Source organism: Gouania willdenowi, chromosome 3 (assembly GCF_900634775.1).
Source record: "Gouania willdenowi chromosome 3, fGouWil2.1, whole genome shotgun sequence".
Classification (NCBI taxonomy): Eukaryota; Metazoa; Chordata; class Actinopteri; order Blenniiformes; family Gobiesocidae; genus Gouania; species Gouania willdenowi.
In genome coordinates, this window is record NC_041046.1 from 38,158,176 (window position 1) to 38,174,838 (window position 16,663).

General features: G+C 35.8%; 1 protein-coding gene across 2 annotated transcripts in view; it reads right to left on the reverse strand.

The window, feature by feature from the left end:
* The window catches only part of LOC114461199 (E3 SUMO-protein ligase PIAS1-like), a 77,825-nt gene extending 62,195 nt beyond the window's left edge, over nt 1-15,630 (reverse strand). The window contains exon 1 of one of the 2 annotated variants that reach the window (XM_028443106.1): nt 15,581-15,630. In XM_028443106.1, the coding sequence (XP_028298907.1) occupies nt 15,581-15,604 (24 nt within the window). In that variant the 5' untranslated portion in view covers nt 15,605-15,630. The remainder of the gene's footprint in view (nt 1-15,580) is intronic. The other variant, XM_028443105.1, reaches the window with a different exon arrangement.
* Between the last annotated feature and the right edge of the window lie 1,033 nt (nt 15,631-16,663).

Genomic DNA, 16,663 nt, shown 5'->3' on the forward strand with positions numbered 1-16,663 from the left:
GTGTTTACCTGTCTTTTGTAAACTCTTGTAGACTCGTTTTGTTGAGTCTATTTTTAGCTTGTGCTCTAGCATCACTACCCTCTAGTCATTCCTGTTTTATCAAATATTGTTTTGCTCTGACTGTGAATGACTGTGATTGTGATGTTCTCACTGTATTATTTCAGGTTGAAACTGTTTCTTCTCTTTCCATCAAATAAATTCAAGAACAAGAAAATGCTATACTTGATTTGATTCATGGCCAGCCAGGTTGAGACCTACTGGGTTAGACAAAACCAGAACTAAACTTGCTGAAGTTTTTACATTTGCACATTATTTATTAAACATTAGGGATTTAGCGATTCACTCAACTCCCGATACGATTCGATTCACGATACGATTCTCTCACGACTTATTTTACAAAATGGGAATGTAGACAAATTTTTTTTTTTGGCAAAAAACTAGAAAATACTGTATTATTTTCCTTTTATATTTCATTGTCAAAAGAATCCCTTGATAAACTATTCAAAACAATGCAATTTAACTAAAAATAAATCTTGAATGAAATAAATAAAGGAATAATAGAAATGAAAATGAAGCCTATTAATTTAAATTCTGGTTCTATAATAAACAATGCAAAAATGCATAATAGTTCTTTTTCTTTTTAAAAGTGCAACTGAAAATGTATTTTGTGCCTTAACAATTGGACTTTAAAAAAAAAAAAACCGTGATTACACTGATTTACGTCATATTTGTTTGGACCAGCAGAGGGCGCTGGTAACACAGTGGTCAGTTGGCATGCAGAAATTCTTGCAGTGAAGAAGAGAAGCTATGCTAGCAGACAGAGCTAATAGAAAAACGTGACTTTCACAGATATTCAAGTAATATTACAGATATTCTTTCGGTGCTAAAGGGGCAATGAATCATTTATTAACATATTTAAGAGTAGAAGGCGGCCAGAAAGAAAGTATTATCAGACTCCGCCCGCCGCCTACACTTGTACACTTGCCCTCTGCTGGTTAAAAAAAGTACTGCGATTCAATTTTCAGAAAATCGATATCAACCGTGATACCTATGAATCGATTTTTAACTGCCTTACGATTAATCGTTACATCCCTATTAAACATAGAGCAGGCTACAATTGAGTGGAGGTGATCCAGCAAATTCCAACAATATTCTTTCCAACTCAATCCATTTAATGCATTTGCATCACTTCTCTGAAGACAGATTCCAGCACCATACTTCCTATAGATGAATTAATGTTTGGTAAATCAGGGTCTAAAGTGTCTATTCCTTCAGGTTACATGTCACAAGAGAGGCTACGTCATGAGCCCACGTCTAATAATAGCTTTTAAAGTTGACTATCGGAGACATGCTTGAAACATCTTTACCAGTTGGCTTTGATTGTCACCTACAACTTCATTACACAGTCTGACTGCAGGTGTGGTGACGTGACATTAAACAGACGTTAAAGGAAACAGGCCAACACCTGAATGTGAGCATTTCTTCTTAACACACAACATGATCTCATCCTGCTGTTATTAGTCTTAATCTCTGGGGACACCCATTAGAAAGGTTTTCCTTTAAAATTAGTGCAAAATCAAGAAATCTTCGATACTAACAAAAATATATTGCAATCTTATCCCTTTAACTACCCATCAGATTTTGTACTGAAAAACATGTGTGTTAAATAGTAGGGCAGTAGTCAACCAAGGAAATGGTTGGTCGACCAAGACTATGGCACACGTAGCAATTGGTTGACCAATTTGCTTTTAATTAGAATTCCTTTATTAATCCCTGGGGGAAATTGCTTATGTTACAGCCACAGGAAAAAAAAAAAAAAAACATTGAACAAAGACGAAAGAAAGAATAACGTAAAAGACTTAAGAAATAGGGATCAGATACACACACATTACAGTAGTAAAAAATAAAGTAGGATAGATAATACTAATAATAATACAGACCATTTTTGATATGAACCTTATTCAAGCTTTGACCAGAACCCAACAAGGCAAAAGTGAAACCTACAGGTCCAACGGACATTAGGTATTTATATCCGTGCCCGACCTGAAACCAACAATTAAAATCTATTTTTTCCTCATACAAATGACATATTTACATTTGTTTTAGTGGTAAGCCTGCTTTTATTAATAAACAACTGTTAATGTCAACATCGTATCAGCGCACGAGGAAACAAACACACGTCAAACACAGGTGAGCAGTGGGTGCCAAAGACAGCAGTGGATCTATTTACATAATCCATGTATCAAACATAAGGATAATCCATGTTCTTGTGCAGAAAAAGGATTGATTCAATGGTGGATATTTGTGCTTCAAGCCTGTCTTAATTTGTTCCCTCTCTGCTCCAATCAGAGCAGTCAGTGACAGCATTCACTTACACAGCTGTTGCTGGACATAGAATCATGTTTAGGCTAGGGATGTCACGATAAACTTTCTCACTTTTGATATGAAACCAGTATTGTAGCCTTACGTATCGGCCGATACCGATATTGATCCGATACAATATCAGCACAAATCATACATACTTTTATTACTTATTTTGTAGTGTGGAATGTTAGAAAATGTTTGATCAAGTGATGTTATTCAAACAGAGAACAATAGTCAGCAACAGTAGGTTACTTTGTTGGAGTGTGAACCACAGTCAACTATGGACAGAAGTGTTGAAGCGGAAAATTTTATCGGAGAGCTTATATCGGTGATTTTAGATGCAGTCCGATAAAATACGATATTGGTTTTCTGGCTGATATCGGACCAATATCCGATATCAATATTGGATTGGGACACCTCTAGTTTAGGCATTAAATAAATCATATTTGATAATGAATCTTTATCACCTATAAGTCCACTGCATTTTTCTTTAAAACGATATTGAAACTGATACCGTTGCTGGTCAACCAATAAAAATCTTGGTCGTCCACGATGGCATCAACCAATTAGTCGAATAAACGACCAAAGTTAGCAACCCTTTTAAATAGATTAGAGCAGGGGTATCAAACTCATTTTAGTTCATAGGTGGAAAATGATGATAAGTAAAGTATGTAAGGCACTGACAATAATAACAAGCAATAAGTAAGAGATATCAGTCTGCAGGACTTTCACTGAATGTTTTTTGATTTTGTGACTTAATTTTTATTTAATCCAGGAAAAACTGTAAGCGCTGGCAAAAACTGTCAAGTTTCATTGAATTTGTGTATTTTGAGAGACTACAAAATCTACAACCAAATTACCGGTAGTTGGTAATTTACACTTTACATTTATTCTTCGCATTTTTTCTATCATTGTTACTTTCTACTGCTGGCAAAATTGGATGCCCTAAAGTGGTTGGATTGGCCCCCAAGCCTTGAGTTTGACATGTAAATTAGGGCGACACTATTTTGAGCTGGAGACCCAAGATTCTTCGTTAATTCGTTTTTGTTCACTTTTGAAAAGAAGAAGCTAAAGATTGCAGAGGCTGAGTAGTAAAAATGCATGCCTCGCTCTTCCAGCTGGAAACACTCGGTCGAGCTCCACGCTGCGTCCTACCCGTGTCCATCTCCATCCAGTGTGACACGTTTCCACGGCAACAGCACTGTGTGACAAAATCACCACGGGAGTGAAGAGAGAAGCTCTGCTCAACAAAGACACTAACAAGTTTTTACAGATAAAGATGGTAACTTAAGCTTCTACAAAAGACCTTAACCTGACAACGTGCTTAAGATGAACCTATAGAACACATCATGAGACACGCAGCAACAGATGAAGCAGCCGGGCTGTTTGAATTCACTGAATCTTGACAACAAGGAGGTAAAAAAGGCTACAACATCTACAGCAGCAGTTTGTTCCAGCTGGGCCAACATTAAACATATTTGACTTCTCTGCAACAGACGAGACACAGAGCATCTGTGTCGAGTTTAGCACCGTGGGTTTCAAACCATCTGCTGTGCACCACCAATGCTCCCCACTCCACCTTTCCCTGATCTCATTTCTGATGCTAGGAGCGTCGTCACACACATGAACAACAGTCTCTTTAAACTGGAAATTAAGTTCAGCTTTAATGACAGCAGCGATAAGAAAAATAGGCAGGTGTTGGGAGGATGTGAGGGTGTAGAGATGAAGACCTGTATCATTAAGGATTAACCTCACCACACGCTCTACAAATAGACTGTCTCCATCAATAAGCCACCATTGCAAAGGTAGATATTTGTATTGCCAGGTTGATGCAGACGAAGCTACACAGACAAGAGCAGACAGTTCAAAGACGCGGAGGCAGATCAGCACCGCTTTGAAACAAAACGCAATAACACAAGACACATCTGGGGGGAGCAGGGGGGCACGACATCACAGACTTTTATGAAGACTTTCTGAGATGACGGCATCACACTTTTATGCACCAAATCACTGTTTCAAGTGTAATATTACACTGCCTAGGGCAACCCAAAACAAACCTCACCACAACATTCAGAGAACAGAGGCAAACGAGCCAGTCAATCCCAATGTAGGTAGTGCTCTTTATAGTAGGGCTTGGTTTAAAAAGTCTATTTATTGATTTTCCTTTGAATGGCCAAATAATCTTATCAATTCATAAAACTCTAACATTAAGAGATGTTTTAATGTAGTGCTATGGGCTCATATCAAGATATTTTTTCCTCAAAATAGCAATATACGATATAAATCTCCATAAATATATTTCAAATAAAGTATTTGCTGATGCAAAATACCACTCAGGCACATTTATTAACAAACAGCTGCACAATATATGCCACTTTTGGCTTTTACTCCTATAAGGAACAGCACGCGTGAGTGAGTTCTGTAGTGTGGCTTGTTTAGGTGGAAGGTCTGGGTTAGGATGCCCTCAGAAATCCATCTATCTCTGCTTTTACTGCTTTTCTGAGAAGTAGTGAAAGGGGCGACTCCTAAAACAACTTAGTTTATTCTTTGTTCAGTCATTAAACACAGAAAAGGAAAAGCAAAAAAAAAAAAACATCAATACATAATGGCAAAAGCAGTTAAAACTGAATGTTACTTATTGATGCCTTACCACAAGTATTTTAAAACAAAACAAACTATAAAAAAAAATAGATATACAGTATATCAATATAGGTGATATTATAATTTTCCATATCACAAAAATAGGAAACTTGATAAATCTTGAATCTCGATAAATCGCCCAGCACTACTACGGGCACAATTATGAATGTCAACTGCACAAAGTTAGAGTTACTTTCTACAATTTACAGCACTAGATCTCTGAGAATCTCTTCTATCTTCAAGTAAACTTGGTACTGTGTTCCTTAACCGAAATGTCTGAATCCATACTCAGCTCTAGTTTTAAACGCCCTGTCTGTATAATATCAAGAGATTTTTTAGTCACTGTCCATTGTCCAGCTGAAATTATCAGAAAAGTTTTAAAACCTTAATTCAAACTAAGAAATTGTACTAAACAATCGAGTACCACAATCAATTATAAGTGAAGATAATTTAGATTTGAGAAGCTGTGGTAAAATATTTGAAAAAAAAAAAAAAAGTGCTGCATTTGCATGCTGACATAGCAGAACTCTGCAGTTGCCTCATTAAGGTTTGTTTTTCACTCCTATTCTCGACTAGTTTCAGTTTATTTCTGCCTCTCGTGTACATTTTTAGTCAGAGCTTTTATAGAGCACTTCAACTTTGGGCATCACACACGGTGCTGAACAGACCAGTGCTGGATTTCCTTTTTCTCCAACACTGCCGCTATTTGATGTTGGCACCTGTAAAAGCAGGAAAGGACACTAAGTATGCAACAGTACAGCCCAGCCTGGAAAAACAACAGTGTTTGGTTTTTTTTAATGTTCGAATTACTTTAACAGAAATATCAAATGTGAAATGATGAAAGTATGATGATAAAAGCTCCTGAGACTGATGCATTCAAACTACAAACGTAAAGAAAATAAATCAAACTTTAAAATTTCATCATTATATGGTGCCTCAGTAGTTTTACACTGATGAAAAACCAAATGACCTAATCATACTCTCAGAGAGGGAATGCAACTAAATTTAAAACAAAATCTATCAAATGAATATTATTATCCTAGAGCAAATTACAGTAAAAATACTGGCAATAAACACATTATTATAACGTGGTTGGCATGTTGTTTAGTGTACCTACCTATTCTATTCATGTCGTATAAAATGCATATTACTAAAAAAACACACACACAATTGAAGTACTTTAATGCAGTGTTTTTCAACCTTTTTGAGCCGAGGTATATCTTTTCATTGAAAAAAACTCCCAAGGACCACCACCAACCGAAAATGTTAAAAAATGAAACTTGGTAGGCTACATTAAAAATATACAGTCTTTCTAATAAAAAGTGCAATTAACAATCTGCAGTCATTCTTATCAAAGAATTACTGTATATACTAATACACGTTGTGTGATGGATAAAATTAAATATGATTAGAACTACAACTGAACTTTATTAACAAAACATTGTTTTGTTTTATATAATGTATTTTTTTTACATTATATAAATTTGCTTTATATTTATATAATAATAGGGATGTGATGATTCACTCAACTCCCGATATGATTCGATTCACGATAACGGTTTCATGATACGATTCTCACACAATTTATTTTACAAAATGGGACTGTAGACAAATGATGACTGAAAAATATTTCTTTATTTAAAAAATACTGTATTATTTTCCATTTATTTTTCATTGTCAAAAGAATCCCATGACAAACTATTCAAAACAATGCAATTTAACTAAAAATAAATCTTGAATGAAATAAATAAAGGAATAATACAAATGAAGAAGAAGCCTATTAATTTAAATTCTGGTTCTATAGTAAACAATGCAAAACTGCATAATAGTTCCTTTTCTTTTTAAAAGTGCAACTGAAAATGTATTTTGTGCCTTAACAATTGAACTTTAAAAAAAAACCAAAAAAAAAAAAAAAAAACAGTCATTTCACTGTATTTACGTCAGATATTTGTTTGGACCAGCAGAGGGCGCTGGTAATCCAGTGGTCGGTTGGCATGCATATATTCATGCAGTGAAGAAGAAATGCTATGCACTAGAAGACAGAGCTAATAGAAAAACATGACTTTTACAGATATTCACGTAATATTACAAATATTCTTTCGGTGCTAAAGCGGTAAGGAATCATTTATGAACATGTTTAAGAGTAGAAAGTGGCCAGAAAGAAAGTAGTAGCAGATTCCTTTGAATTTTCTCTTTATTTAGGTTTTTGTTGTGTTTTTTACCACATTTTTTTTTATTGGAGCAGCCACAGCTGGCAATCTGCTGCACTGTTTACATACAAGATGGGAGGATGTTGAAGCGTATTCTGATCCAATATCTTGTTCAGTCTGTCTGATAGCTAGTTTACTTGCAAGTAAACCTAACCCTTGTTCTCAGGAAAACCAAGGATCCCTTCCTAGATAATAATGTAATCTTTATTAATAACCGTAGTGAAATTATTCTCTGCATTTTACTCATTTTCCCGGAGGGGTAGCAGTGGGCTGCCAATTGCAGGTGCCTGGGGAGCAGTTGGATTGGGGTTAAGGGACTTGCTCAACATTGGTAACCCTCCGCTTACGAGCCCACTTCCTTAACCACTAGGCCACCACTCCCCAATTGGCACCAGAGTTTAGATTTTGCATCATTTATTATTAACTACATATGGCTGGTGTTTGAAATCAAAAAGCCATTTGTTGGAGACTTACCAGTGATCCTAGGAAAGCTTTGGAAGTGGCTTTGCAAAGTCTCCAAGTTGGTCAAACAAATTTAAGAATTATGTGGCATTACCGAGTCCAGCTTGGCGGTAAATTAAACCATAGCAAAGGTCATTCTTTGTTGTGCTATTTTGATATCTAACCTTTAGCAAGTATTGTTGTCTGCATGATTGTATTTTAAAAAGCATGACTGAAAAGTGCTCTTTTTTTAAGGATTACCACGGTTTACGATCTTTCTCCTTTTGTCACTAGAGTGGACAGCATTTCATTTGCAGAAGAACCTAGAGAGTAAACTTTATCCAAACTTCATCATTAATCCTCAATTTACATGACAGAAGTACAGACAAAAAGACTCGTTCTCCTTTGAAATGTGTCAAAAATTAACATATCAAAGTCTACAAGCAAAGTGACAAGATAAGTTAAATCTAATTTACAAGAACCTGTTAACTTTACTACGTGTGAAACTTCACCACTAGATAACAAAAAGGTTCAAACAAAGCCTTTGTCATCTGGTCTCGAAAGCTCTATCATCAGAGGAAAAGAAGTCTCTTCTTAATACTGATCGCTGCTATAGCCAGTGATATTTTTAATTGTTCAGGTAATCAGAGGAAAAAGATACTGTAAATGCTTGTAATATCTGGATGAATCAAACAAACAGCACAGGTATCATGAAATGACAATAACTTAACTCAGATGATTTCCTGGTCATCACTGTTTTTGTGAAACTGTAAAATATTCAAGAGTTGTTAAAATATTATGTAGTTTTTAAAAGATTTGTAGGGCTGAGTGAAGGTCTTTTGATCCATTTCTGTGCCGAGAATAATATTGTTCCAATTTTGAAGAAAAAAAAAACTTGACTAATTATAATACAGCAACAGCATTCTGGTCTTGTATACATTGTAACTTGCTTTAGGTCTCAGTGAGGCATGAGACAATGATAAGGATACGCTAGTATGGAAATAAGAGGTGGGTTATGGCTGTTCGTGCTGTTTTAAAAAAGCCTAAATACACACCAAAGATAGTTTTGACAGGGTTCAGAATGCACAGTGAATTGCAGGGTGCTGCATGTGGAGCTGAACAGATCGGCAGCTATACTATTCAGACTGGCCATGCTGGATTACATTTAAATGGAAGAAGGTGACCTGGTCTGATTAATCCCATTTTCTCCTACAGCACATGGACATCCTGGGGTCTTTGGATTATCATTATTCCACATGGGCAACAGCATGGGGTATATGGGAATGAAAGCTAGCAGAGCCAGAGGAAGCTTTAATTAAGGGTGGGCGATATGGACCAAAAGTAATATCTCAATTTTTTTTCTCAAAATGGTGATATATAAATATTTTCAACTCAAAGTCTTACTAGAAAGACAAATCTGGGCTAAATTTGCTGATGAGGTCTGGGTTAGGACGCACTCAGCAATCCATCTAACTTTGCTTTTTATGCTGTTCTTAAAGGTAGCGAAAGCAGCGACTCATTAAATGAGTAATTTAATCTAAAATAAGCTATAAGATAAAAATATATTGATATAGGCGATACAGTAATTTTCTATATCGCCAAAATAGAATACTTGATACATCTTGAATCTTGATATATTGTCCAGCCCTAGCTTTCATAACTGCTTCTCTGCTCTCTATGTTGAACAACTGTACGTAGATATACTTCACATGTAAACCACACACAGCATTTGATGAAGATACACTACCGATTATGACAGTACCAATTAAAAAAGGAAAAAACAAGAGAACATCTCGCCACCATTGCTAAAAACTGAACGCAGGGGGTGCCATCGCTACATTGGGCAGAAAAATTACAACGTCGGGGACCCCTACGCTCAACAGCGCTGATGAGAACCCTGCTAAATCCAAGCCTATCTGAGTCAGTCCTCTGTGTTTTTAGTCTACATCTTAACGACCTTTGTACCTGATATATATACATCTATAATATAATATCTTTGGCCATTTTTTGGTCAATTCAAGCTTCAGTTTATCAAATAAACGTATCTTGCCCAGTCTCCTATCTGTAAAACACAAACTTCTGGAATCACATCCACATGGTCATTATTTTAGAATCAATATCAACCAGTAACAATCCAGCCTTCAACATGAATTATTGAGATTTACCAAAACCATAAAAGCTGCTGCCTTGATTAACATTTGAACCCTTGAAAAAAAACGGGACAAAAAAGGTTAAAGAGGGGCGAAAAATTGACTGCTATGTATCCAATTATTAGTCATTGCTATTGCTATGATCTGACATGTTCTTCATTGGAAGTTCTTATTGTATTTGAAATTATTACCTTTGCTGAGGAAGGAATATTTTTACTGGCTTTTATTTGATTGTTTTGTCTGTTAGCAGGATTACATCAAAAATGCATAACGGAGTTTGACAAAAAAAAAAATTAATCAAAGATAGACCTTATAACATGGAAGATTCTATTACATTTTGGAGATGATCTGGATCAATATACTGTTTCTGGATCAGTTAGAACTAAAATTCCACAAGAACTTAAGGTCATGAATTTCGTAAATATTCAAAAATATCAACTTTTTATGGGAATTATTTATTGGAATTATCTGGAAATTGGGACTAAATAACTGATGCTGTTATTTGATATTATGCTAAAATATGTTTTTTTCATTCATAATGTTTCCTGTCAATTCCTTATTGAAGTTTCCAACTTCAAAAATTCCCAGAATTTTGCAACCCTAGTTAACATGTTGTGTTGTTCATGTATCAATCCGAAGCTACAGTGTATGTTTGGATAGGATACAGTTATTTAAATTTACTTCTAATTTCTGGGTAATTCCAATTCAAAAAATTCCAATGAGAAGTACATTTGAATATTCCCAAAATTCATGACCATAAGTTCCTGTGGAAATACACCAGAAATGTTCTATCCCGATGCCACCTCTGACAAAAACAAACTAATACAGAAATTCTATTGTTGGACTGCTCACAATCACAAGCATCGACTGTCAGTCAGGGAAACACCAACAAACTACACAGCATTAAATGTGGCTCTTATTGCCAGGAACAGCATTACAATTAATATAAAAAAAAACCAATCTAAAGACAAAGTATTCATGAGACAGCAGCGGTGTTTCATTATTCGGTAAAACCTTCTTATTGAATTTCATTATATGTTGTTTTTCTAAACATTCATCCAACTCTTTTTTAATAACTGTGGACATCTCGTGGTCCTGAGAGCTTAGCTGTTTAAAAAAGCTTCTCATTATTTGAAGATCACACCATTTTCTATTTTGTTGTTACAATAATGTGTGAAACGAGCACTCAAGAGTGCAAACCTCTGCCAAGCATCAAATATTCTCTTTGCCATGAAGATAGAGTTTCTAAAAAGCCAATATCCAATGTATCTGCCGATAACCGATAAAGCGATTAATAGCTGATATATGAAGTAAGAACATTGATATACACAGGATATATACTGTACATCAGAAGTGTCAAATACATTTTAGTTCAGGGGCCAAATACGGAGCAGTTTGTTCTCTAGTGGGTCACAGATTATATGCGGTAAAATAAGTCACTTCAACATTATTGTGCCCTAGTTTGCACTTCTACATACACACAAAATACTAAATATGTAAGAAACCGACAATATCCAAGCAATAAGTGACAGATATCAGTCCCAACAGGATCTTCACTTTAAATTTCCTAGATTTTGTGAGCAATTTCAATTTAATTGAGGGAAATATGTAATAATTGAAAGAAAATTGAACGATTTTGCACGTTTTTTTTTAACAGTTTAACATTAAAAATAACTACAATTGTGCAATACAATCACAGAGAAAACTGTGAGCCTCTGCAAAAAATGATGAGTTTCATTTATGCAATGATTCATGTTTTCTCTGTCATTTTTACTTTCTTCTGCAGGCTGAATTGGATGCACAGGAATGTGTCAAACTCATGGCCCGTGCTGTACATGAACAAAATTCTTATACTAACCAAAATATGAATCAAGACAAAGAAGCAAAATACTTCTTTGAATTAAGGAAATTTCATTCCTAACACTGTCAATATAAGGACTTAAAGCCAATAATAAATAAGAAAAGTCAAACATGTGCAAACTTTATTTCTGGAATACAAAGTTAAAAATAAAGTTGCAAAAATCAAACAGTAAACAGTCAAATAAAAAAAGGCAAAATGTAACTATAATGAAATAGTGACTTCTCCCAGTGTTGTCAATACTGACTTGTAAACTGAGGTTTATATGATTTGGCGTATAGGCTCCGACTCTGCGCATTGTATATCTCTCTAATTGAGTTTGCCTTTAAGTCAGCCCGCAGGGAATAAAAAACCCCACCATGTGAGTTAATAAATACAACATAAACAAGAAGACATCCCCCGCCAGATCCGTTGTCATTATAACTTACAACCTTTTCCAAAATGTCCTAAATCTAAGAACTCAGATGTATACATAAGAACATTTTATCACATCAGAATATAAAATTACTAAGGGCCGCAACTTCGTAAAGAATAAAAGCATGCTTCTAAGTTTGGAACTCCATCAAGGTATTTATACCCTCAAGCCTGACACCAAATTTGGTTATTCTCTGTCCAACAGTTTCTGAGAAAAGCTGTCCCCTTTGAAGATACCTCAAACAGAGTAAAAAAATGGAACAAGGGCAATAACTCCTGAAAAAATAATTGTGCGTTTCTCATTTTCGAACTCCATCAAGGTATTGATACCCTGAAGCCACAGACCGAATTTGGTTATCATATCTCAAACTGTTTTCGAGAAAAGCAGTCCCCTTTACCTTGGACAAATTCACGGATGGGGACACGAACCTCAAACCTATATCCCCCTTTCACTTTGCGGAGGGGGATAATAAATAAATGGCCAGTTTAAGTTTCCTGAAGTACAGGTTTATTTATTGAAAGTAATTAATTTTTGTTTATTTTAATTTTGATACAATATTTCCCTCGTTTGTAATTTATATGGGCTGCCACGGTTAAGCACGTGTCCTCTGGAAGTGTTATTTTATTTTATATGTATTTTATTAGGTTTTGATTATTTGTATCATACAATACACCATACACAGGAATAGGGCTGGGCGATATGGACCAAAACTCATATATCGATATTTTTTCTCAAAATGGCAATAAACTATACAAATCTCGATAGATTTAATTCAAATGAAGTCTGCGATAAATTTGCACACGCAATATGCCAAACAAGCTTGTTTATTAACAAACAGTTGCAAAAAAAGGTGCCACTTTAGTCTTTTTCTCCTATAAGGGACAGCACGTGTGAGTGAGTTCTGTAGTGTGGCTTGTTTGGAGGAAGGTCTAAGTTGGGACACACTCAGAAATCCATCTAACTCTGCTTTTTATGCTGTTCTGAGAAGTAGTGAAAGCAGCGATCTCTAAAACAAGTATTTTGCTATAAAAAAAAAAAAATGTATATCAATATAGGCGATGTTGTAATTTTCTATATCGCCAAAACAGAAAACTCACTATATGTTGAATCTTGATATATCGCCCAGCTCTACACAGGAATGTATATGAATTTTGCTTTGCTTCAAAGTAAATTAAAAAGGTATAAAATGAAAAAAGTAGCTAAAATGTACTTAAAACATTTAACAACGGAAACTCTTTAACGGACCGAAGCCATCAGAACCGAATCAAATCGTGAAACGTGACCAAAACACCAAAGTACGTATTGAACCGTGGGCTGACTGTATTGTTGCATCCCTAATACAAACCTTGTTATCCAACCTAACTGTAACATTACCCTGTAAATCAGCTCATCTATTTATCATAAAGATATCATTAAAATGCTAACATTTTGATTTGCAGTTCGCAGTAGTATTAAAGCTGTTGTTTATGACGGAGCAGCAGTACTGATTGATCTGCTTGTGTATTGGCCAGTGTGTCCAGATCCAAAGAAACAGAGCAGTGGGCAGGGTGGAAACACAGCAGGGGGAAAACCTAAAAATAACCCAAGACTGTGATCAATAGCTGCCTTAGATCTTATCCTATTGTGTTTTAAGACTATAAAGACTAGAATGTGTTATAGGTAGCTACAACTATTCCAACCCTGACAAAGACGCAGCAGGTTTCTACCCCACAGGGTTCAAAACCACTGTTGTCGTCGTGTCATTCATTAGATTAAAAAAAAAGGACTGTACATGAACGTGAAAAAGGATGTGAGATGGTTCTGCCAAAAAGCAACAAACCACAGTACGGGGAAACCCACTCTGTAGTCATCAAAGATATTAAAAGTAAAAAAATGTGACAGCCCAAGTCAGGTATTTTGATTGACCACAAGCTTTGCTGGAAACTAATGATAGACCAAAATGAATTTTTTTAGGGTCGTTGTCACCACAGCATAAAAAAATAGCTTTAAAGTCACTGACAGGGTTTTTTTTTTTTAGAAAAAAGGCTGTTTTCTCAGCTTTTTGCTCTGAAACTGAAGATTTGAGTAAAACTTGCTCTATTCTGATTACGACAGATTACGGGAGAATGAAAACAAGCCAGAAACAAACAAAAAAAATGTCTGGTGAAAGTAGAGGCTTCAGTCTTTCGGAATCAGATTTCAGATAGTCATTGTACAAAATATTCTGTGGGTCTTTAAAAATCAGTCAAAATGCTCAAAAACGGCTGGTACTCAGGGGGGTAGAAATTCTGAAAATGGCTGGCACTGAATGAGTTAAACATGCAGGTTACAGAGATCACACTAATCCCTTTTGTTTTTTTAAATCCCAACTCTTAAAATTTTTCGATTTAGAAACTTTTAAAACGGTGTTCACAGCTCACAAAGCTGTGCTTTAGAAACTACCAAATAATCCACAAAAACTGTTCAAAGCAAGAGACAATGGTGACAATTTAAGGGGAGAACTTAAATGTATTCATTCAAAACGTTTATACAACTTCAAAAACCTTGAGCGTAAAGTAAGTAAAATATATAATTAAATATAAGTTCCAGATATTGGTCACTCAGTGCTTAGCATGCAAGTTGATTAGAAGAAAAAAGACTTTTTACCAAATCAGAATCAATTTATTCCGGATTAAACCTTTTGAAAAACCAGGCCCTGGGCTACAATGAGTTTGACATACTTTGATTCTAACATCCAAGCCAATCATAACGGTGCAGGAGAATCAACAGGTAAACAACACTGATACCAGAGGCTCAGAATGGCAAACCAGTATAAACTAAAACACAGCTGCAGCTGAACACATGCAAACCAGTTCAAGAAAAGGAAAGTGTGTAGATTTAACCCATGATCAACATCACACGTAAAGCCGCTGTCATGTTTACACTGACTAAACGTGTTCTCTCATAAATAACCAGAGCGTACTTCCCAGTAAAACCAACATACACACTGGTATCAGAGAGAGAGACCCTAACGAGTTATATGTTTGTATCAACAGGTACAGTGTGTGTTATTATCAGAGTCCAGCTATGAAAACAACAGACTAAACATAAACACTGCTGCACATTTCCATTTGAACACATGCCGCCAACAGATAAACAGAAAAAAGTGGGATTTAACTCTGTACCAACGACGGACGTAAAGCCACTGTCATTTAAACAGTGTCCATGTCTGCAATTGTTTCTAAATAGACCATATCGGACCAGTAAAGCCCAGTCTAACAGACACACACACCGGCTCCAGGAGAGCACCGGCTCGGTGTCACTCCGGGTCTCAGCAGCTGGAGTGAGAAGCGGGAGAAAACCGTTCGCTCCGACAACCAGCGCCGCTACATCAACACACACTTCTGTGCAGCCCCACAGCCATAAAGCCAGGAACCGGGACGGGCTCAGCCCCCCGGAACCCTAGCCAGCCGACAGCCGCAGCGTGCCGCGTTCAAACGCCCTAAAGCGGGTAAATTATCAGCGACTTTAGGCGGCGCCTTACCTTCAGTTCCGCACTCTCCGCCATCTTGAATTTGTGTGCGCAGGCGTAGACAGGCACGGTCACATGACTGGGACGCGCAGAGCAAAACGTGAACGCGCATAGACGCAAAAATTATGGTGCGTTCACGAACACAAAGCAGAACTCGGAAAATAAGTCTAAAAGCAAAACAATCAATTACATTTTTTTTTTTATTGCTAACAATAATTTTGTTCAAAACATGCTAAACAGAAGTCCATGTGAACTAAACTGTGAATCACTTTTCTTTGCTCTCACGTCAGGGTTGGGGTACAACTACAATTATTATTTTTTCCCTGAAAGTCAATTAGAATTACGTTCTCAACTATTAAATTTCAATTACAGTTAATCAAAATTACTGTTCCTGAAATAATAAACACATAAAACGTAACCTTCCTTATGTTAGCTTTCTGTTGGCATCCCTTACGATGACGCGTCAGTTTTGACCCATGTCTTAAATCAGCTTTAGAATATATATATAAATAAATATATATGAAAATAAAGGTTTTATTTTTTTGGTGTGAATGTTTGAGACTTTTCTCTGTCAGTATACCCTTAGATTTAATTTTTTTTAAAAAATGATCTTCAAGAAAAGTGACAGGTAAACTTGATACGAAACATATTTTAATAATTGTTACCTATAGAACTATAAGCTATAGAACTGTAACTTGGTTCTAATGGTTCCCATATTATAATTTCCATGCCATTAGATTGCAGGCTACAGATTTTCGGTGCCAATTCAACAGAAATGTTCCCTGGTTTGCACTTCCACGTATAATATACTGTAAGTGATAAAGTATGTGAGTATAGAAGCCCCTCCAGGATCTTTATTTAAATATCCCTGATTTTGGAAATTTGATGAAATTTTGTGAAATAATTTGAGGACTATTTGCCAGACTTTGGAAAAATTGAGAGTTCTTTCAACAATGTCAAATTAAAAATGACTGCCGACATGTTTGATATAAGAGCTAAAAAACCGAGTTCTGTAAATATTGTGGATTTTAATTGAATTTTTGTATTTGGAGGGGCTGTGATATCTACAACTGAAATAGTTGGTAATTTGAAAAA